The 24,387-nt window shown below is 39.1% G+C and overlaps 1 protein-coding gene across 1 annotated transcript in view; it reads left to right on the forward strand.

The window, feature by feature from the left end:
- Positions 1-21,918, forward strand: part of RHOBTB3 (Rho related BTB domain containing 3) — a 54,805-nt gene extending 32,887 nt beyond the window's left edge. Inside the window, exons 8-12 of the mRNA XM_025866804.2 lie at positions 1,255-1,375; positions 5,946-6,119; positions 8,457-8,623; positions 13,681-13,777; positions 19,029-21,918. Of these exons, the coding sequence (XP_025722589.1) occupies positions 1,255-1,375; positions 5,946-6,119; positions 8,457-8,623; positions 13,681-13,777; positions 19,029-19,144 (675 nt within the window). The 3' untranslated portion in view covers positions 19,145-21,918. The remainder of the gene's footprint in view (positions 1-1,254; positions 1,376-5,945; positions 6,120-8,456; positions 8,624-13,680; positions 13,778-19,028) is intronic.
- The last annotated feature ends 2,469 nt before the right edge of the window (positions 21,919-24,387 follow it).

Raw genomic sequence — 24,387 nt, forward strand, 5'->3', positions numbered from 1 at the left:
CTAAAGCCCTTGCTGATTCTCAAATTCTGTGCTGCTTTTTGACTTGCTCTGCTTTGTGTGTGGCATTCACCTGAATCCTCTCTACCAGTTCCTTTGATGTGTATTAAAGTAGGTAGGTTGTGTACAGGATCTGAGAACATGCTTTATAGGAGCAGGATTTGTATGATCCTGTTTTGTTTCTCTGCCTTGCTCATGGAAATCATTCTGGAGTGTGTTTTCTTCCTCCTTTTGAGGAAGGATAATAGTTTGTTTTCCTCTTACCAAAGATGTTAGTTTCCCACCAGAGTGGATTAATCCAGAGTGGAGAGTAGGTGCCATTTATTCTTACTGCTGCAGTTGTATGCTTGATTATTTCTTAGGGATGAAGCTTTCCATATTCCCTGGATAGCCAAGCAGAGGTCAGAGTTCTGACCCAGGCAGAGGTCCTGAGATTCAGCTAGGGAAATGGTGGGAGGGGGAGGGAAGAGGGGCTGGCTCTTGAATTCTGGGGTTGGAACAAAGGAATGTCTGAAAGATTACAGGAAGGATAAACAAAGCACCAAAGCCTAAGTGGGGTGTAGTGGGGGGCTGGAGACTGCTGAGTCAGGTAGAGGCACTATTATGGGGGGCCACCACCTAGAGTGAGCCTGTGTGCGAGCACAGATAGGTGTAGTCATGGAATTGGTTCTCTGGAACTCCGGAGCAGAGATCCAGGCAACCTTTGAGAGATTCCAGGAATCCCAGCTGTGGGTAGGATTATAAGACTGTACATTAAGACAGAGATGAATCAGTTAATTACTTTCACGTATTTTAATGTTGATCTAGTAAGTAGTAGGACATGATATGATGGGGGAAAATATATGTTTTTTAAAATGACAAATTTTTGTGTGTGTACCTCTTTAGTTAGGGAAAGCAAACAGGTTTTTTATGTGAACATATTTTATCAGGCATTCATATGAGGTTGAGCATTGTCTAAAGGGGATGTGGGTGGATTCAGGGCCCCACGTTTCTCAGCCAGAGAGCTGTGTTTTCCCATAGCCAGTTCGCTCACTGCTCAGAATGTTACACAGAGCCGTGCTGCTCCCTCTTAGGGAGAGCATGTCATTCTTGAGAGCAAGTTCCCATGACAGCTAGGAGCACAAGTGCCATGGAGGAGGGAATCGTTATTTCTTCAGACATTTAGTGCAGTTCTCCAAATTCTCTAACCAACCTATATATTTATTAACAGAGCATATTGTACAACATTTCCACTTGTATTTTTGTTTTCCCTTATAGATTAATTGTCTAAGGAATTGCAAAACTTATCAAGCCAGAAAACCTCTGTGGTTTTATAACACTTCCCTCAAGTTTTTCCTTAATAAACCAATGCTTGCTGACGTTGTCTTCGAAATACAAGGTAGGGTTCAATTTTTACAAAGTTCAGTACTTGTTTTTATTTCTTATTTTCTTACCTAACTTTCTATTTCAACCTTGAATATTTTGGGTGAAGAAATGACTATTCTCAATGCAGGCTATAGATTAATACTGGCTGAATTTCAGCAAAATCTAGGGAAATGAAGTATTTTGTTAAAACAAGGAAAGAAATTTATGTTTTCCTAGGTTTTTTCCCCCCTTACCATAGGCTTCATTAGTTTTTAGGAACCAGCGTGGAATGGAATGCTCTGTAATATCACCTCATTGTATATTTTTGTCCCTGTATTTCTTTGAGATACTAGTTGTTGAATCATCTGAAACCAGCCCCCTTCACATTATATTACCTGTAATTTATCCAGTTCTCTTCCTTTCTCTTTGAGCAAAGGAACTAAGCAAGCATTGAGGGTCATGCCTGCCTCACATTAGGCCTGGGTAGGTATTGCTACATTTATTTCTCACGGCACTTTGAGAATTATCACCAGAGCAATTGAGAGCTGCTTTTTATCTCTGTAGGAAAGTAATGCTACCTAATTTTAATAATGATAAGTTGTTTTAATGCCCATTATTGATTATCCGCTTGGGTAATTTTGCCACTTCAGTAGATTAAAAGCATAATCTTGCAAGTGAATTGTCAGGTACCTTCAATTCTGCAGGAAGGTTAGGAGTTGTTTCCACATGCATTAAGTAGAACTTCAAGTAGACTATTACTAGAAGAAAGAATTATAATTTTATGGTAGAAATGTATGGCAGCTAACAGTCATTTGCTTTTTAAATTTTTTCCTCAAAAAGATTCATTTTAATTTTGGCCACTTGCCAAGACAGTGTATTGGAAACTTCCCAAGTGCCCTCTGATAAGCTCCAATCAGCACTGTTTGAAATGTGCACATGAGACACCGAGAATGGGACAAGAAGAGTGACTTTGAACTACATAAAAAATGATTTGGGGGGGAAGTTAACAAGAGACTGTATTTGCTTATAATTTGCATAGGAGGCCTTCCCCCCAAACATCATGTTAGTGTAACCTACTGAAAAGTTTTTCAAAAGGAGTATGAAACATGAAAATATAAAGAGAAAAGAGAGTGATGTGGAGAATTATTTCTCCTTAGCATCTCTTGCTTTTGTCTCACAATTCCACCTGCCAGCTCTTTTGCAGGCCCCTGCCCGTGCCCCCAGCTGTGCAGAGGCTGGGTGTGGGCGGGCTAGTTGTGGGCCTTTGCTGAGACTCAGCTGCTCTACTGCTCTTTGTAGCCTCCTCAGCTCAAAAACCAAGGCCTCCCAAGGTCAGGAGCTGAGACAAGCAGGCATGGGTGGAAGCGGGCTCTAGCAACCTCTGCCATGTGTGGGAGGAGAGGCAAGCCTAGCTTCTGGAATTTGGGGAGGGAGCTCTAGTGTGCAGAAGGGAGCAGTGTTGTCTCCTCTGGAGGCAGACTCATCTGCAACCCTAGTTTATTTAGCCTCAGCTTTGCATTCCAACCAGCATGTATCTGCAGGACCGCTAATGCGTCTCGCTTTATGAAGTCTTCTCATTTCCATAGTGAAGAAGGTGAACCAGATAGCTTCTAAAAGGTCATTTTTCGTGTTAAGCTTGCTGAGGAGGTAGTGACCAGGACTGGAGAGACCTGGTTGGGATCTTCTGTGGGTGCATATTTAGCGTCCTGGTGTGGTGGTGCTTTACCTTTCTGATCCTTTGTTTCCTTGCCTGTAACATGGGGATACAGATTTCTACCTGGTACAGTGGTCCTGAGGATCGGGGCGGTGCATGTAAGGGTATATGTAAAGGCTTGATGGTACATATTCTAAATCTCTCTTGAACTAGGCAGGTTTCCTGTTTTCAGAGTAAAACAAAATTCTAAAAATTTCATTTTTGAAACTTGGAGAGTAATGCAAAGAAGGTATGACAAATGTAGGATTTTATTTTAGTGTATAATAAAAACAAAGATCTTTGATAATTTATGTTAAGGTTATTAGAAAACTTGGGCTTTCAAATTTTATTTCACTCTTAAGCATTTTCATTTAAAAAAAAGTTTCTAAAACTGTTAACAGCAATTGAATTCTACAAAGGAAAGATACTTTAGGCCTTGACATTTTCAAAGAACTTGTTTATCTTTTCACTAGAAAATTGATGCTTCCCCCCTCTTTAATTCTTCAGCTTTATCTTATTGCTGGTTGGTATAAGAACACTGGATTTTTGGGGTGCCTGGGTGGCTCAGTCAGTCTGCTTTCTGCTCAGGTATTGATTCCAGGATTCTGGGATCGAGCCCCACATCGGGCTCCCTGCTCAGTGGGGAGCCTGCTTCTCCCTTTGCCTGCCACTTCCCCTGCTTGTGCTCTCTATCTCTCTGTCAAATAGATAAATAAAATCTTAAAAAAAACCCAAAACACTGGATTGTGTTCATTTGGTATATTTGATATAGTGTTTATCTATTTATATAGTTTATATACTATGTTGAAAAATGTGACTATACTGAGGTGTATTGCATTATGGTTTCACAATGGAACAGTTTATAATACCAAACAGTAGTTGGAAAAAGGTGAGAAACAGAAGTGATGATTTTCCGAACTGGTGGTATAATGGTTTTCCAAATCAAATTCAAAGCTTGAAACAGGTTTGACAGTACTTTAAGATACTGGGTGTTTTCTTTGCTGGTCTTATAACTCTGTTGTAACTACATTATCAATGGAAAATTTCTGTTAAAATTCCGGGGTTACTTGTCAGATTCCTTCCCCATCTCCTGTCCATTTGGTATTTGGGGTCAGTCAACACAAATGAGAGGCTGTCTAGTTTGTCTAAGCCATGCTTCTGCTTTTCCTTTTCTTTTTTTCAATAGTCCTACTTCAGATTTTAAAACCTTAGAATTACAAGCCCAACGGAATTACCTGTTTGGATTCTTTGTGAATTGATGTGTACAAAGGTAATGGAGCATGTTTAATCATGGAAACTGGCTGTCCCCCTCAGTGGACACTGTTCCAGTGAGAGCTGGCGGCCCACCGGCAAAGGAGCAGGGAGGGGATGATGCCTGCTATAGCAGGTGTGTGATGACTCGGTAGCAATGTTCACTGTATGTAGCCTCCCCTCCCTGCTCCTCTGGGAGGTGCATTTGTGCAAATCATAGCTCTTAAGTGTTGAGCTCAGAGCTGGGAATGTTGGGCATTGTTTGTGAATCTGAAGGGATTCATGGCTTTGGAGGAAGTCCCTGGGCTTAGGTGGAACTCTTCTGAATCAGAAGATGTTTTGCTTGGATTTAAAGAAGCTGAAGAATCCAGTCATTGCAAATATTTTTAAAAATTTTTTTAAAGACTTACTGATTTATTTGGGAGAGAGGGAAAGGGGGACAGAGGGAGAGAGAATCTTTTAAGCAGACTCCATGCTGAGCACAGAACCTGATGGTGGGCTCCAAGAGTTGGATGCTTAACTGGCTGTGCCACCCAGGTGCCCCTCATTGTAAAATATCTTAGAATATTTTACATAGCATAGAATATGTGCTCCTGAGAGGTCTGAGATTTGAGGGATGTATAGGTGAAGACTCTTGAGCAGAGCAGAGTGGTTTGGTTCATAGAGTTACCTTTTGGAAGGCTTCATCATTCACATTGGCTGTGTTGTCTTCCACCAAACTAAAAGCGTGACTGCTCCCAAGCAGGGTAGTTTTGTCTTTTTCATCTTTGTATCTTTGGTATGTAATGTAGCGATTAGCACATGGTGGGTGCTCAGTAATGATGCGTCAAACTGATGCAGACTGAACTGAAGGCTCGCTGCGGATTCGTGGTTTCCTAAGGTGCTGGGAGTGTTGAGAACTGCTTCCCCACCCATGTGCCATCTGGTGCTGCCTTGGTGGGACGGCCCAGTAGCTGGAGAACTTAGCGGGCTTTCGCTAGAGAGTCAGTTTAGTTTAATGAGCTTCAGAGAAGGGTACGGGCTGAGGGAACTTTAAAATTTAAAGTAGCTCTGGCTCTTCCAGAAGCAGCACTGTTCCCTGAGGAGGTAGTACACTGGAGAGACATCAGGGACTAGGTCGTCCCCTCCCAAATTTTCCATAACTTCTGAAATGCTCCCCTTGGCTCCACACAAGAGTCCCTTGCCATACTTGTGGTAACATATGGGTTGCTTAGGCCAAGGGATAGTTCACCTTCTACAGTTTCCTCTTTCTCATAAGGGGAAGCATGGCCAGGACCTGTTCTTTGAGTGTGTCCAAGGATAATGGCAGTGTTTTCTTGGGAGGCACATGGGTAAGAATGGGTGATGGTATTTCAAGCCAATTGCAAAGGATGCATGTTTCATTATAAAAACAGGAAGCAGAATATTTCAGTGTTTCTATCTTCAGAAAATATAAACTGAGTAACGGATAATTGCCTGTCTTATAAACTGTCGGTTTCCAAATCAACTTTTGAACTCTGTTTTTCAATTAAAAACTAAGAAGTTCCTGATCCCCAGACTTTGCTTTCTGACATCAGCTTAGCTGTGCCTCACGCAATACCACTCTAATTGACAGGGAAATTGCTAGAATAACAACTCTGCAAGCTTGTGTAACTTAACTTTTCTCTTTCAAACCTTGCAGGTACAACGGTGCCAGCCCACAGGGCCATCCTGGTGGCCCGTTGTGAAGTGATGGCAGCCATGTTTAATGGGAATTACATGGAAGCAAAGAGTGTTCTGATTCCAGTTTATGGTGTTTCCAAAGAGACTTTCTTGTCATTCTTAGAATACCTATACACAGACTCCTGTTGCCCAGGTGAGCAGTCTAAATATTAGATAATATCTTACAATTTATTTCCTTGTCACTCATTTTGATAAAGTGCTTTCTATGAAATTTTTTTTTCTTAAGATTGATCAGAGTTGACATCATGGAATGTGCTAGTCAGGTAAGGTGGTATTGGGACGACCATGAATTTTCAGTCAGTTCTCACATCCCAGCCAGCCCCAACAGTGTGGTGATTATGTGGACACCTAGAAATGGAGGTGTTTTGTGGTACCCAGGGACTAATTCTACAGATTGGAACATCCCACATCCCTTCCATAAAGAGATGAGGTTTGGGCAGCTGCTTTTATGGCTCTAACTTGTGATTGAGGCACTTTTAAGGACTTTGAATATTCTGAGACTCCTTGGTCATCTCTGTGGCTCAGAGAATGTGAGGGTTTTTTTTTAAGCCTTCTTCTGACTACTCCTACAGTCATATTCTCCTTTAACTTCTCCAAAAACTTTTCCTGAGATGTTTAGGATACCCAGCGGACTGGAGGATTTATATCCCTATTTACTGACTTAGGACTATCTTTGACTAAAAACTAATCATCTTTGGCAGCTATAGGTTGGAACAGACCTTGCAGGTGTTTTTTCTAGCTGGGGGTCTCCTTGGAGAAATTTCAAAATCCTTTCTACAATCCTAGAGCCTTGGGATGCTGGCACAGAAGCCCCCTTAATTCATCTTCATCCTCTGGCCACTAGATGGCTCCCACCACAAACACAACTACCACAAACACAACTAGAATAAATCCCTGGCAGTTTACTTAATTAGTCAAGGAGCCGAAGACCTTGATTACAGGACCTGGCCAGGTATTCTAGCAAATATAAAAAGAAAACACATTTCAGACCATCGCTCTCTTCAGATTTATTGCTTTCACTTTTAGATTAAGAAGTTTTTCAACCTTTGCTATTTAAAATCTCTTAAGTTTTAAACAAGTCATGAGCCCTCTAGTGAAAGGTTTTAGAAGTTCAAAAAAAGAAAATTCCTTTTTTAACTGAATTAATTCTGGTCTTGCAGCCAGCTGTAGAGTACTTTGGAGCCAGTTACAGTTGCTACTGTCAGTGTTAAAGACGGGCTTATTATATTTGCTTGATAAAAATGAAAGCATCGATTCTCATCAGAATGTGTGTTGTTTATTTTATTATTTTAATACTGGTGAATTTGTATGTTAAATAAAAATTTTTACCCAGATTTAGAATAATAAGAAAATTTAGTTTCTCAGTCATCCTCCCACTAATAAATTGAAGCTTCAAATTTTAGGTCTTCTCCTGCTAATTAGAAAAAATGCTTAGAGAAGCACTAATAACTATAGGACAAAGCACTTTAAAGCTTGGTAAAAGGTGTGGGGAGAAAATGAGTCAAAATTAATAATCAGAAAGTAGATCAGTACTAGAATGTTTGTATTGGGAAATCGCAGAAAGAAAGATGATCTATTCATTGTGTTAAGTATGGATCATACACAGTGTTCTTGGTTCCTAGCTACAAAACAATGCAAGAAATTTAAGGAGGACTTAAAAAGAGAATAACCTGAAAAATCACGTCTAGGGAAGCTTAAAAAAAAACAACCACAAACACACACACACAAACAACCTGAGCGATTGCCAGGGGTTAAAGGAAGGTGGAAATGGGGAGTTATTGCTTAATGGGTATAGAGTTTCAGTTTGGGAAGAAGAAAAATGTTCTGGAAATGGATGATGGTGATGGTTGCACCACAATGTGAATGTACCTTAATGTCACTGAAAAACCGTACACTTTAAAGTGGTTAGTGATAAATTTTATGTTATGCTTGTTTTGCCACAATAAAAACAACAAACAAACTTGGGGACTAAAGAGAAGAAAAATTACAAGGATTTAGTTTAGCTAGCCTAAAGAATTACATAACAGCCTTAGAACTGATTATTTAAGGGCAATTGTAGAATTGCCTTCTCTGAAGAATTGAGAAACAACAATGAAAATATTCACTTTAGAGTATGAAGGCTTAAAGTAATTCTTTTTAAAATGGCATAATAGGGGTGCCTATTTATACGGGCTCCGTCGGTGGAGTGTGAGTTCTTGATTTCAGGGTGGTGAGTTCGTACCGCGTGTTGGGTGTAGAGATTTCTTAAAAATAAAATCTTTAAAAATAAGTAAGTAGATAAATAAAATGGCATACTAGTATAGAATGCAGACTCAACTTCTAGGCTTTTTCTCTGCATTCTGTTGTACACTGGCTGCTATAGTCAGCCTTGTTTTATTGTTGTTTGTTTGCTTTTTGTTGTTGTTTTGTTTTAGGTAATAAAAGAAACGGCTTTATTGTCCATTTTCTCTTTTTTCCCTTCCTGCCTCAGCTGGCATTTTCCAGGCTATGTGTCTTCTGATCTGTGCTGAGATGTATCAGGTGTCCAGACTGCAGCACATCTGTGAGCTTTTCATCATCACGCAGCTGCAGAGCATGCCAAGCAGGGAGTTGGCATCTATGAACCTGGATATAGTTGACCTGCTCAAAAAAGCCAAGGTACTTGCCCCTGTGTGTCTGGTTGTTTGATTAAAAAAAGAAATTCTTCTAAAAATTATACTACTTTTAAAAAAATTTCTATTTGTTGAGAGATACATTAGTGTTTGTCTCAGTTTGGAAGTTTGGCTGAATGAGGGTAAAGTGCCCTCACCTCAATTTCTGTGGCTAGATCATTTTGAAGCATCAGTTTTTTGAGCAGTTTTTTCCCAAGGAGGTAGAATTTGCTGATAAGAAAGTTTTCACCTGAATGGTGGCCTTTATTGGAGTCATCTGAGTATGGTGCTTTATTATGCCGTATCAGCATTATAGGAAATAGAACTTAGGTTGAATTTCCCCAAAGCAGCCACATCTCAGTGTTCAAGAAGAATTGGTCCATGCATACTGACAGAGATGGTTATGCTAAACTCATTTATTTGTTCATTCATTCATCCTTTCACTTCATGGACATGTTTTGAAGTTTCCCAGTTGTTTGTAGGAGGTATTGATACTTCATTAATCCTTTCAAAGTGCCTTTTGTTGATATGTCTCATGTATATCCAGTATAAACATTTGAGTTGAGAATTACTATAGTACACCATACTTTCTGGCTTCTTCTTAAGCTTAGGGCCTTTTTGTTTTTTAAGAATTGCATTGCTACACATTCTAGGGAACAGAGTTTACCTGGTTAAGCTAATTATGAATAACTGCAGTCACAGAGACCCTAGAATCTGAATCTCACAAAGGACCCGGCCGATCTATAAACTAGGTTTGCGGTCTTGAAGTCTTCTGGAACCTGATGTTGTGCCAGTCAGAAATCTGTTACTTCCTCATTCCCCTAAGGGGAACAGGCGGTTTATCCAGACACGTCATCCCACCCTTGGTTATTCTACTGTTCCATCCTCTGCCCTATGACAGTTTTAAGGCTTGTGGCAGTCATGGAATATAATGGTCTGTATTGAACTTGCCCTAAGCTGAAACTTCGAGGTCTTTACAGGAATATATCTGATCCATCGGGACATTGTAAAATGTTATCTGGCATACAACATTTGGCTATCCCTATTACCTTCGACATCCAAAATTAGAAAAAGAGGACAACTTTGTCTTCAAGTTGCTAAAATGGAGCCACATAATGGGGCAAAGGAAAGACCGCTAAAAGCTTGCCTCCATGTTGAGATGAATTCATAAAGTGATACTGTGTATTTCTGGGCATAAGATTCAAGAATTCATTTGAAGCATCTAGGTCTTCTTTTACTGTCTCCTTAACTATTTTGGAGTTCATTTCTTTCATAATCAAGTGTTAAGACCATATATATTAAATTTTAAGGATAAAATTTAATTTAGAAAACTGAGTAACCTTCTGCACAGAGTTGGAGCTCAGAGCTGAAGCCGCTCTCACAAGTAGGCAGTGTGCACACAAGGGCTAAGTCCTTTGCTAACACCGCAAGGGTCTCTGGCCCAGTGAGTGCAGTGTGATAGTAATTCTTGCTGCAGGTAAAACCAAACCAAACCAACCCCCCCCAAAACCTGAGTGACCTCGATCTCTGTAATGTATTTACATTGAGCTTGGGATAAATAGCTAACCTCTAGATTTAGTTTAAAATTTCTTTTTCATTCATTCTGGTATTTTTCACAACCTCCGTTCATTTTTGATGTATCATTTCCATACTCTTCTACCAAGTCTGTCATACTTTAAAAAAAAATGGTCACAATGGGGCGCCTGGGTGGCTCAGTCAGTTAAACGTCTGCCTTCAGCTCAGGACATGGTCCCAGGGTCCTGGGATCGAGCCCCGCATCGGGCTCCCCGCTCGGCGGGAAGCCTGCTTCTCCCTCTGCCACTCCCCCTGCTCGTGTTCCCTCTCTCGCTGTGTCTCTCTCTCTGTCAAATAAATAAATAAAATCTTTAAAAGAAAATGGTCACAAGCTTTTCTTTCCTGATCACGTCGTATCCTTTTAGTTCCTGCGTCCGAGAATCTCCTGTCCGGCTGCATTGATGTTTTAGGTCGCACGCGTGCACGCGTGCGTGTCTTTTATGGTTGCGTCGTCAGCGGTTCTTCCTGACCTGTTTTCCCTGACTCTGTGCTTTCTGATTATGTAATTATCCTTATTCATTTCTCTTTAACTTGAAAAGTTTAAGACACCAGCCCTTTTTGAATTTTACTGTTTGTGTCTGAAGACTTTTCTATTTTCTAGGATTAAGTCTCCATTTCCCAGTTTTCCTTTATTCTATTCCTGGTGGTCCCTAATTTGGCAATTACAAATCCAGGGTAACAGGGTCATTTTCTTCGCCAGTTCTCTTGGAAGTTTATAGTTTGAGGCTTTAGTTCACCAGCCAGTTCATACTGTTGGTCAGAATTTAGTTAATCTTTCCTTCATTGTTTCTCTGACTTCTGGAAGGTGAAATTGTCTTTTAGCAGAATTAGACTTTGAGTAGCTTTTTGAATAATCAGAATTTCCAAACACTCTGTTGTCATCTCTGCTAGCTTTGCATTGTTTATCAGGAAAGCATCCTTCATACCTTTGATATAGCTGAGCAGTTTGGTATTCTCCCACTAATGCTTCCTCCTTCCCCTAACGTTTCTCCTTTAAGTTCATCTGTTTCCATCAAGTTGGGCTTCTATCATGCAAGAGAAGCTTCTTTCCCTTAATCAGAGTAAGTTCTTTGAACTCTGGTAGACATCTTCTTATCTCTGCTCCCATTTATACCCTAACTAGCCGAACTTTGGTGATTCCTCTGAAGTCCTGTTAACCATATTAAAGTTTCAAACTCAATATCTTACTTATAAAAACTTAATGTCTTACTTATAATCTGTGCATTAATATTTGGCTGCTTCAGGCCACCAGTTTTGTTTCTGATCATCTCCTTGTGAGTTTCTGGGTGTTTTCTCCACCATTATTATTCTTCACAGAGCTATTAAATGCTATAACATTTTGTTTATGGTATTTTTAAAGCCTTTCTTTTTTATTCTGTTGTTTATTTCAGTTTAAACCTACTTTGTCTCGGGTGCCTGGGTGGCACAGTCAGATAAGCATCCAATTCTTGGTTTCTGCTCAGGTTGTGATCTCGGGGTTGTGGGATTGAGCCCCGAGTCGCATCAGGCTCCATGCTCGGTGGGGAGTCTGCTTAAGGTTCTCTCCCTCTCCCTCTGCCCCTCCCACTCATGTGTGCACATGGGCATGCTCTCTCTCTCTTTCTCTCTCTCTCTCTCTGAAATAAATAACTTAATCATAAAACAAACAAATAAATAAACCTGCTTTCTCAGGTTAGCCATATTCTTCCAAAAAAGTAGTTCTTACAGTGAACCGCTCTTTATCTTCGCTAAGAGCCTACAGTTGTGATATCTTAAATCTTGGTCAAAAATAAAATTCTGCATTTTACTACGTTTTTGTAGCCAGCTATTCATTTCTGTGATCTTCCTTCTCTTTAAAGTCACAGCCCTTAGGTGATGTTTTGAACTTTTGTTTGTAGGTTGTCTGCTTTGGGTTAATCATCTTATAGTGCTGGTGGCTTCTGTTAAAATAGCTACACATTCTTGTTCTGTCCCTTTGAGATGGCTCACATTTGTATGCTGAAAGTTAAGGTGAATAAAAATTGGTAAAATGTGATGTGGGATTTGATGAACCACAAAGTGTCTTACAATTCAAAAATTCTGATTTTTGTATAATGAAAATCAGAGGAACCTGTGGATTTACATGTGAAAATATTCCCACATTATAACTTTTTAAAAGAGCAATGCTTGAGTCTCTTCCTTAAGATGTGAGATTATAAATCTTTCTTCGATTTAGCATTACTTATTGCTTATATAATATCTTTGAGTTTCCCTAAAAGAGCTATATTTAGCTTAAAGGTGAACAGCTTAAATGTCCATCAACAGATGAATGAATAAATAAAATGTGGTATATACATGCAGTGGAATATTACTGAGTCCCAAAATGGAATGACATTGTAATACATGCTGCAACATGGATGCTTACTTGAGGACATTATACTAAGTACAATAAACTAGACAGAGAAAGCATACCTATTGTATAAGTCAGTGTCTGTGAGGTACCTGGAATAGTCAAATTCATAGAGAGAAACATAGAATAGTGGTTAACAGGGACTAGGGGTAGGGGCAAAAGGGGAGTTATTATTTAATGAGTATAGAGTTTCAGTTTGGGATGATAAAAACATTCTGGAAATAGTGGGGATGGTTGCATAATAATGTGAATGTACTTAATGCCACTGGTACCCTTAAAGAAGGTTAAAATGGTAAATTTTATGTTATGTGTATTTTAACCACAATAATAACAAAAAGAACTATACTCATGTATCAAAGTGGCCTGCCAGCACGTTACTGTAGTCTGAACTGAGTGGTTAGATGGATCGGTGAGCATCACTGGACTGGCACCAAGGTGAGGATGTCATGGCCATGGTGCTCTGAGTTTCCCTTCCATTAGCTTTTGAAGTTCAGCATGAGAAACATACTGGAAATTATAGTGAGCAGGATTACTACATCCTAGTTAAAAGCATCCTTTTAACTACATCCTAGTTAAAAGCAACTGTTCAGACATAACCTTCTCATAGAAATATGTACACATTGAAGCCCATCCCCTTAGGTTGATGACATTTCCTCCAAAAAATATTTTTCGGTTTGCTCCTCAGGTGAACTTGTTTAGATACGGCCAATTGTGTCCCTTTGCTAACCATAATCTTATCTCTGCTACACTGATATAAGTGCAGTTAGTGAAGTCCGTGACCTTAGATTAAAAGCTTAAAGGAAATCCTTAAGAACTTCCAAGAGTCTCTGTTAACCACTGATGTGGCGTACCTCTGTCCAAGACGCTTAGCCACTCCAGCACCGGTAGCTTGTTACTCATTTGATTTGGTTTCTTCACTGATGTAATTTTTTTTTATTACATGTAAAGAATTCTCCCTTTTCCTTTCTGCTCTCAGAATAGGCAGAAGGCTGCATCATATATGGACGCCGTCAACATGGAGTCAGGCTCTCCACGATTTGTCCCAGACCATACTCTCCACCTGTTCATCGTCTCAATGGTTATTATATACAACATTGTTTCACTTTCCACTTTTCTTGCAGTTTCACCACTCCGATTGCCTTTCAACCTGGCTACTTCATTTCATTGCCACTAACTACCTCATCTTCAGCCAAAAGCCTGAATTTCAGGATCTTTCAGGTAGATTGCCAATTAATGTTTTGAAAAGAAAACTTCATTCTTTGTTCTTAGGTTTAAGACATAGTTTGTAGGAATAGTAGTTGTTAAAAAACAAAAAGTAAAAAAAAAAAGTCAGTGTCATACATTCTTCTTAACTACACAGTGTGGTAATGGAGGACACTTTAACTTACAGTCACCTGGTTATAAAAATAGCTTGACCTGTGTTACATAAGAAGCTTTCTAATGATTGTTTTATAGCTCCCATCCATTTTTAAGTGCACCTTTTCTCTGAAGTAGAGAGATAAGGTGGCCTCAGGTGGCATTTGATTGTGATAAATGATATCTTAGTTTTTAACCACCTAAGTCAGAAGCAAAATTTAAACAGTACAGATTTAAAAATTTTTTTCTTGTGAAGAAATTGTAAATATCCTTTATTATTTATAATATGTAGTTCTGATATCTACATCTATTTAAGTCTATCTGTATAGGAATCCGTTATATTACTTGGGAACTAAGTTTTTTAATTGGTCAGAGAATGTTGCAAAACTTACTGAACAGAGAGTATACCTAATGTGATCTTTAAGGTAAATTGTCAAGATTAAAACCAAAGTGTGAGCTCCTGAGTGCTGCGTAAGAAGAAAGAAAATAAAAACAGAAGAGCCATCAGAGTAGATGGTCAGTTTAGATACGATGGTTTACTCATGTTACCTAGACTAGGTGCAGGGAATAATCCAATTAAAAGGCAAAAAAGATCCCCTAGTTAAGTGGTTTTAAACTAAGCAGGGAGGTGTCCTTGGAGATACCTGCAGGTTTTCTGAGGTGCGGGCAGAGAGCGGGGAGCGGCTGAGGAAGAGGAGAGAGGGGAGAAGGGGAGGCTGGAGTTTGTAGGTCTTGGATGCCCAGCCCTTTAACCAGAGTAGTTCCACTTTTATCTGTTTTATCTGCTGTTCTCCGTAAAATTTGACTTCTAAAAGATAATCTGCTGCTAAAATATTTGTAGATCTCTGGTTTCTTTCAGCTTCTTGCACAGATAAGGAAACCAGGAAACAGTCTATTTCTGGCAGATAGATTCAGTTAGTTGACAAACATCGTATGCCTATTGGGAGCCTTCTTATATAGAGCTGAATTACTAGTGCAGTCATAGTAAGCAGAATATAGGTATTTCCTAACCATCTCCTTTGTGCAGGAAGGAAACTAATTCCACTCATAAAGAGGAGGCATGCTTCTTGCTGTTAGTAGGGACATTCTAATACAGTCATTCTTTAAGAAATCAATTCAAAATGAAATGAGTGAACATTGTGATTTTAGAACTACCTTTGTTCTGCTGCCTTAGGTCCCCTCCATTTGTATTTTCCATTTACGGTCTTGTAGAGATGAATGCCACACACAGAGTACTAGTACAACCTTAGGAGAAAGGTGCTCTATAAATCCTTCGAGTTATAAATTTTTATTTTATTTTATTACTTATACAATTGACTGTAAAGTATGTTAGGGCCAGCTGGCATAGTGAGAAGAAGGAGTCCAGGGTGTAATTTTGGGAAGGCAGGTAAGAAGATGAGGCTGTGTCCTTGATTGTCTTCTGTTCCTTTGCTGGGGGCTACAAAGGTATCAGTAGTACCTGTCTGTGTTCAGGACCTGCTGTCATGTGTCCTCGGGGGCAGAGAAAAAAGCCCCTGGTGGATAGGGAGAATTAGATAGTCTAATTGAGTGGTCACACACTGGGAATCTATGGGTCGAACGTAGCTGAATACAGTCTGCCAGGGGGTTTTATTTGGACCACACGGTATTACTTTTTTTTAGTGTCACCCTTTAAAAATTGTAACATGTCACATCTTAAAAATCCAAATTTCTGGCTTCTTTTGAAAAGTTGGAAGATCTGGCTGCCCTGGGCCCATCTTCCCACATGGCAGCAACCTGGAGATGAGCAGTATCTCAGCCCAGTTACAGTAGCATGTCTCCTCCAGAATGTCCTCAGACTTCAACTGCCTCACATGGCCACTTGAAGTTGGAAGGGTTCTTGTAACAGTTTACAGCTCCCTTAAATAATTTCCCATTTTCAGTTTCAGACATTATCAAGTAATCATTGGAATTCTGTGAAGTGTTTTCTCTTGCCTGAGAATTCTTCTTCCTTAGGGGTGTTTAGAAATGGAAAAGTGACACTAGACAAGCTGTCGTGTTAATGCTGGCATTGATACAGCAGGACTCAGTTAAATAGCCCTTTCAATGTTAGGTATATTTTATATGTTGGACTCTTTTAAACACAAACAGCAATGCATAGGAAAATAAGTTACCCTTGGCATTTATGGATTCATTATTCTCACAGTTTGACTTAGCTCAGTGTTATGTTACATATTCTGTATTGTGGAGTTTTTTGTCTTGTTTTGGTTTTTGCTGGCTGCCAGAGCTCATCTGTGATAACTTTTCTCTCTCTTTTTTAAATCTTAAGGGAGTAGTCTTATGTCATGTTTGCGTACTAATGAACCCTACAACTAACTTCCCTGAGCTGCTAGGTTCTTTCCTTTTGTGCACATCCTGCAGCCTGGATCATGACCTCATTAATCTGAATTGTAATATATGAGGTCAAATAGTAGATGGGGAAGTGGGAACTGACTTTGCAGAAGGAAATCTAAGTACCTGCAGAAGGGAATGGTGATGAGAAGCAAGCTGAGTCACCTAGCAGAAAACCAAGAAGCCTTAGAAATCTGAGGGACCAAGTATTTCAGAAAGCAGAATGAGGCTTGGGGCTGAAAGCAGTAGAATTAGTTGAAAGTTATGAAGAAGGGGGTGCCTGGGTGGCTCACTCAGTTGAGCATCTGTCTCTGGGGTTTGGCTTGGGTCTTGGTCTTGGGGTCGAGCCCTACATCCGGCTCTGCGCTCAGCAGGGGGTCTGCTTGAGATTCTCTCCCTCTCCCCTGGCTCAAGTGTGCTCTCTCTCTAAAATAAATAAATAAATAAAAGCTTTAAAAAAAAGGAAAGTTATGAAAAAGCTTTTGCTGCACTCCATCCCACCTAGGCAGGCAACTCCTTCTTCATCATCGTAGGAGATGGGAGTTTTATTCCTGGAGAAATTAAACCAAAAAAGTTATAGAATCACAAACTTCAGGTATAGCTGAGATTGGTTGGGTTAAGGAGCTGAACTGAAGGGGCACCTGGGCAGCTCAGTCGGTTAAGCATCTGCCTTCAGCTCAGATCATGATCCCAGGGTCCTGGGATCGAGCCCTGCATTGGGCTCCCTGCTCAGCAGGGAGCCTGCTTCTCCCTCTCCCACTCCCCCTGCTTGTGTTCCCTCTCTCGCTGTGTGTGTCTCTCTCTCTGTTAATTAAATAAATAAAATCTTAAAAAAAAAAAACCTGAACTGAAAACAGGATCATGTGAAAGTGTACACGTTGTGTAGTAAGCTACCAGCCTCCTTCCCGTGTCCAGGTTCTAGAATTCTAGCACCAGGCATTGCTGCCTTGACTCCCACACTCTGGGCATGAGACTGAAGCATCTTTCTCTGGCCCTGGAGAAAAAATATATAGATGCAATCATTTGGAAATTCTGTCAGTGAACCCAACAGATATCTGCTCAATTATTCCACCAGTCAGTAAGTCCTACCCATGACCACACGATATCCAAACAGCTATCTACTATCTCACTCTTAAATGTAAGGATATAACTGAGGATCTTCAGATATTTTAGGCAATATCTAACATAAAAGACAGATACCAAACCAAAATAAAAACAGAAGAGAAAGAATAGAAAGAAAACCTTTAAAAATCCTAAAATTAATATCCTCAGAGAATAAGAGATATGAATTTATAAAGCAGGAGAGAATGTTATTTAAAAAGAAACAATATTCACAAAGACAGAAAATAGAATGATGGTTGCCAGGGACTGGGGGGGACAGGGAAATAGAGAATTGTTAATGGGTATAGAGTTTTAATTTTGCAAGATGAGAAGAGTTCTGGAAATTGATTGCACCACAGTGTGAATGTACGTGACGATACTGAACTATATACTTAAAAATCGTTAAGATAGTAAATTTTAGGTTGTGTATGCTTTATCATAGTCTAGAAAACAATACAAAAACAAGGAGTTCTTGGAAATTACAAACATAGCAAAAAACAGAAACAAAACAACAACAAAAAACAAAACCCTAAATAAAAAGAGCTGAAACAACTACATAAAAGTTGAGAGGTAAAGATGAGGACATCTTCTAAAAAGTAAGACAAAAAGATAAAGAGGAGAGAAAGTTTTTTTAAAAAGTTTGGGGCTCAATCCAGGAGATGAAGTATCTGAGGAAAAGAAGTTAATACAGAATGAAACAGTGGAGAGGAACTTATCAAGCAAGTAATACAGGAAATTATTCTAATCCCGAAGGACCTGAGTCTTAAGACTGAAAGGACCTGCTAGGCGCTCAGCATTATGAGTGAACCAGGTCCATCCCTGGGACATACAAGAACACCGACTATAAATAGAAAAATATGAAAGTTTTAAAAGAACACAGATTACTTGCCAAGAGCTATAAATCTGAACGGTAGAGGAGTGTTTAATAACCTTGGAAACTAGAATGCAGTGGAATTCTGTCTTCAACATTCTGAGGGAAGTTTTCCACCTAGAATTCTGTACTAAACCAAATTATCAATTGTGTGTGAAGAGGATAAAGATGTTTCATCACCAAGCAAGGTCTCAAAAATGATTCAGATGGTACCCTCTTTTTCAGAGAGCTAATAAAGTTTATGCTTCTCCAAAAATGGAAAATAAACTGAGTGAAGGGCCCGGAGTCCAAGAGTGGAGGGATCCAACACAGAAGCAGGAAGCAGGCCTAGAAAGCAGGAGGGTGCAGGGCTGTGAGGAGAAGGGGCCAGCAGCTGCCACCAGAGTGGTTAGCTTGTCTGGTGACTGTGGCTGGGTGGAGACTTGAGAGAATAGACTCGAGAGGGCCTTAAAGAGTTTGGGAGGCTGAGGTAGCTACGGAGAAAACTAAGCGAAAAACAAGTCTGTTATCTCCAAGAAAAACAAGTCTTATTCGGAAAAACAAAAGAATAGACGTAGTACTTGATGAAGCAGTGGACAAGACGTATATTGTGGCAAATCACATAATAATTTAAATCCTGATGACTGATTTCACCAAAAGTGTGTTAAACAGTTGTGGAAGCATTAAGAGAAAGGTAGGGGATATGTAGCCGAACTCACATATCCTCTATTAAATAGGAAATCAGTAGTTAATATCTAAACTTGATCCAAAATAAAATATTTGCAATTAACATTCTTTTTCTAAAAATTTTAGTGGAAGAACGCAGTTTTGTTGAAAAGCACAGATGGCCATCGAATATGTACTTGAAGCAGCTTGCGGAATACAGGAAGTATATTCACTCCCGGAAGTGTCGTTGCTTAGTAATGTAACCCAGAGCTTTTATATGCATATGCTTTTTATTATTATTATGAAGAAGAATGGGGTGCCTCTGTGTTCCAGTAAAATTCTGTGACTGAAAACCAATATGGGCGTTTAAAAAACTACCATACAGCTTAGAGTGTTTGTTAGTTCTCTGAAAAAAAACTACTATTGTGATTTTAAAAGGGAACAAAATATACCATAGGCTAAAACCAAGGCTTCACCATCCTAGTATGTAAAGCTGTCATACAGCTTCTTTTCCCCTTTAAGATGCCCTATTGCTTTAGTGATACTAATACGCCTCCCAGTTAAGTAATGTTTAAGTTAAAAAAAAAAATCATGTAGTATCAATTAAAAATTTTCATTATGTCTGATTAATTGCTCTCTTAAAGTAAGGGCGTTTTAAAGACCCAGTATGACTATTTCAATAATGAAAAAATCTAGGGTAAAGCTGATCAATCTGAAATTTTAGCAATAGATATTTGCGTGGGATTTCGAGAGTGAAACGGCGCTTGGTTTCAAATCAGTGACAGTGTTTGAACCATCGTGAAAAAACTTTGTTTTTTATGTGGACAACCCAACTGAGCCACTTTGTCTTTTCTGTGGGATGCTGATTGGGCAGGAAACCTAAACAGGGCTGGCTTCACAGCCGTGGCACCTCTTGTCACCACACAGGGCCCCGTGCTTGGTGTGATGCTCTGCTGTTACCATCTTGAAATTCTTAATAATGTTTAAAGAAAGGCCCTGCATTTTCACTTTGTACTGGGCCCCCCAAATTATGTGTGTCTCCTAGCAGGATATGTACTGTATTTTCTTGCTTAAACATCATTCTCTCTGAAAGCAAAAAAGAGGCACTGACATGGAGGGAAGAGATCACGTGGGGTTTCCCATTCTTGGGGACGTCTGTACCACGGCGTGTGGGGGGAGCTCTGCTGCCACCTTGGCGGGCAAGGGAGATACGCCTTGTGTTTACTCAGCTTTAAAACGCTCACAGCCCTGGCTCTGTCACAGTTGAACAAATGCTTTCTTGCTCATTTTAAGACCGGGATGTTGGTAAAAGCTACTGACTGGTGTGAATTTAAAACACATTTATAAAAATACTCGTAGGAAGAGATCCTTTCTAGAGAAATTGCAATCAGTGGCTTAAGAGTTTTTTGTTTCATGTACTTACTAAGCTTAGGAGACCAGCGGCTTGAATTGTTTGAATTCTTTCTGAGGACCATAATGTTATTTAATGAAGAGTAGCATGAATCTTGTCCTTCAAGATAACCCAGTAAATTAAGAGAAAGGTTAAAGACTCAGTACATAGAAAATGGTACTAGCATGGAATTATAGTTTCTCTTGTATCACGTGTCAACAGAAATAACTAGAAGTTCACAAGCCGAGAGATGGAAAACCAGATTACTCTTTATCAATAACATCATTTTCATCTATAATTCAGTATTGGGATATATTTTAATTTCTAATGACTTTTAAGGACACCAAGTTTTTTCAGTTATTCAAAAGTTTGATTAAACAGTTTTATACCACGGTATTAGACATAATACTATACGGTTAGTCCTTGGATGTATATAAACACTGTTAGAGTAAAACAGTAAAAATGCCCTATATATATCTTCCAAGAAACTTGATTTTAATTAGATTATTTCGATGAAGATTACTGGAATGCATTTTATGTTTTTTGTACTTTAATCACTTAACTCTTGGCAAATCCCATTTGATAAGGATAAGCATTGTAAAGAATAAATACTATAGTAGATCTCTAGAAATTCATCACATATAAGATCTTTTAAAACACAGTAATAGCCTTATGTTCTTCCTAAGGTAGTCTTTCCCCTATGTGAATTATAGCACTTAAAATTCGAAATCAGTAACTTTTGATCTAGGAAATTGAAAAAAACATTAAGTTCTAAAGCAAAATATTTCCTTGAAAATACTATTTCACATTTACATAGACCATAGATACTTTTGAGGTTGTTTGACCTGAGTGGAAGTTGAGTTTGGAAGCTGGTGCTCTGTGGGTGTTGAGCATGTAGATTTTATTACGAAAGTCATTTACCACCTGTGTGAGTAACTAAAGCACACAGATGTTGTGGCTCTTCAGACCTAGTCAAAACAGTAATCAAATTAGTTTTTAAACCTAGACTCTTCGGTACCTTTGAATTAACTCAATTTAAAATAACAAGAAATTTAAAAATACTTATAAACTATCTTGGAGAAATGAGTGCTCTCTTTGAGTTTTTTTTTTTTAATTGAAAGATTATTTCTGGATGAATGTATGCTTTGAGTTCATCTCTGCTTCAATATATTTACCAATCATTTTAATTAGAGAAGATACTGTGTGATAGAACTAAGGCCTTTTCTTTCTGGGCCAGGTTTTCACCTTATATAACCCTTTGTATACTTCTTACTGCTCTTTGTTCCTATTATAAGAGAGTAGGCTTATAAAATAGAAGTTTCAGTAACATAACTGAAATTCACCCTGTCCAGCCGGCATGGCGGCTTCACATTGGGCAGTGGCAGAAAACTGAACAGTTGGATTAATTGAACTTCCAAGACAGCTAAACTTTTCAACTGCAATTTTAAAAACTACACTACACTGACATAATTAGAAAAAAAATTTCCTCAAGAGTACTTTATTTTATTTAAAGCATCTGTTTAATTCAATCTTTAATAATTTTACTAAGAAGGGTATGTGTGTATTTTAATATAGCCTGACCTGAATTTATATGTTTTTAGTTTTAGTATTTAACATTTTGTAACAAATAAACCTTTTTTAAAACAAGTTTAACACAGTGTCCTGCAGTTATTTTACCTCGGATGTGGAAATGCTGGAATAAATTTGGGAATACTGCCTGTGTTTCTCAAGCATAATTATGTTTCACAGATAATTAGATGACATGTAGGGTATGTAGAATATTGTTGATGTTGTAGATGCATGTGATGAGGTAAAGACATTTATATTACCTTGACCAGCTGGTACCAGAATTTCTCTTAACAAAATAACTGCCTTTATTTAGAAAAATGTTTTGATAATTATTTAGCATGGAAGTGAGCCCCGTGGGCTTGAGTGTTGGCTGAGGCCAAGACTTTTGAGAAGTAGAGAAGCCGCTCTGCATAATAAAGGGTTAAGAAGTTGGAACTTTCCAACAAAATGGAAAGACAAGCTACTGAAGGGGAGAAAGTTCTTGCAAAATCATTTATCTTATAATGGGTTAATATCCAAAATATGTAAAGAACTCATACATCTCAATAGTAACAAAGCAACACAATGTAATTGAAACATGGGCAGAGAATCTGAACAGAGATATTTTTCTAAAGAAGACATAGACATGGTCAACAGGCACATGAAAAGATGCTTAGCAGAGACATGCAAATCAAAACCACAATGAAGCATCACCTCACACCAGTTAGAATGGCTATTATCAAAAAGATGAGATAACATGTTGGCGAGGAGGTGGAAAAAAAGGAACCCTCGTGGAATGCTGGTGGAAACGTAGATTGGTGCAACCACTATGGAGAACAGTGAAGAGGTTCCTCAAAAAATTAAAAATGAAACTACCATATGATCTAGCAATTCCACATTTGGGTATTTATCTGAAAAAAAATGAAAAAACTAACTTGAAAAGCTATCTGCACCTCCATGTTCATTGCAGCATTATTTACAATAGCCAAGACATGGAAACAACCTAAGTCTCAATCATTGGATGAAGAAGGGATAAGACAAATGTGGTGTGTATATACAATGGCGTATTATTCAGGTATAAAAAACTATGAAATCTTGCCATTTGTGACATGGATGGACCTTGAGGGCATTACGTTAAGTAAAATAAGTCCAACTGAGAAGGACAAGTACCATGTGAGCTCACTTATATGTGGAATCTTAAAACAACAGCAACAACAAAAACCACCAGGCTCATACAGAGAACAGATTGGCCAGAGGTGGGGGTTGGGGATTGGGGATGGGTGAAATGGGTAAAGGGGGGTCAAAAGGTATAAACTTCTAGTCGTAAGATGTTATCATTGGATGTAATATACGGTATGGTGACTAGTTAATACTGTATTTGTATTTGAAAGTTGGTAAGAGAGTAGATCTAAAAGTACTCATCACAAGAAAAAAAAATTTGTGACTGTGTGGTAATGGACGGTAACTAGAATGTGGTGATCATTTTGCAGTATCTACAGAAAGTGAATCATTATTTGTACACCTAAAACTAATATAATGTTACCCAGCTACATCTCAGTTAAAAAAAAAAAAGAAAGAATTTGGAACTTCCCAGGGCTAAAGAGGCCAGATAGAAGAGGGAGAAAGACAAAGCAATCAGTATGAAAATGGAGTGTGTGGTATATAATGCAATTCCTCCCCAGGTTACCCAATTACTAGTAAAGTCTACTAAATCCATAAAGGCCTCCACAGTTCCCCTGGAATTATGTTGCAAACACAAATCTGACCTGGCGACATGCTCTTCTAGAGGACCCCAATTACCTATAGGAACCTCCACAGTCCTCATTGCCATCACGGCCTTTCATAACTAGCCCTGTCTGTTCTGCCTTGACATGTGAGATATTGGCTGTGCACTTGCACACTTCATAGTCTTCCCGTGCCTTGGGTTGGGTTGCCATTCCCTGTCTACTTTGCAAACTCCTGCATATCCTGTAAAACCCCACTTAAACATCGTATTTCTTTTGCTCTCTAGGACTTAAGAATCGCTTCTGCATGTTAATAAGAATTAATTCCTTCTGCATGTGTCTTTCCTTAGATCTTTACTCATACCTTTCTTATGGCACCTACTGCAATTTAGGTATTTATGTATTGGTGGTTTCTACTTGGCTATAACTTGAGAGCAGGGACCATGTCTTGAATTGCCTTCATGGCTCCTCCCTAACCCTCCAAGAAACATGGGACTGACATAGACTGTGTACAATAAATGGCACTGAAAAGGCCAGAGTGCTTCCGTTGGAACAATGATCAAAAACTTGTTCATGCAAGTGAGTAGTATATGCACACTTGAAGCTTCGTTTGCCCTGTGTCAGGATTTGCCAGAATCCGCTGGCATGTGGGACCTGGAGTGACCATGGTGGCTGGCTCTGATGAACAGAATGTAAGAGTGGTAAGTTCCTGACCATTGAGGGGGATGCAAAACATGCACCAAGTGATCCTTGGAGACACCTGCTTGGGAGTTGCCACTGAAGGTCAGCAGAAAGATGAGCTGGGGGGACATAAGAGTTTCAGTTGTGAATAACGAAGGGGAAC

This window comes from Callorhinus ursinus, unplaced genomic scaffold (assembly GCF_003265705.2).
Source record: "Callorhinus ursinus isolate GAN/ISIS: 27379988/994484 unplaced genomic scaffold, GSC_fseal_2.0 scaffold3, whole genome shotgun sequence".
In the NCBI taxonomy this organism is placed as follows: Eukaryota; Metazoa; Chordata; class Mammalia; order Carnivora; family Otariidae; genus Callorhinus; species Callorhinus ursinus.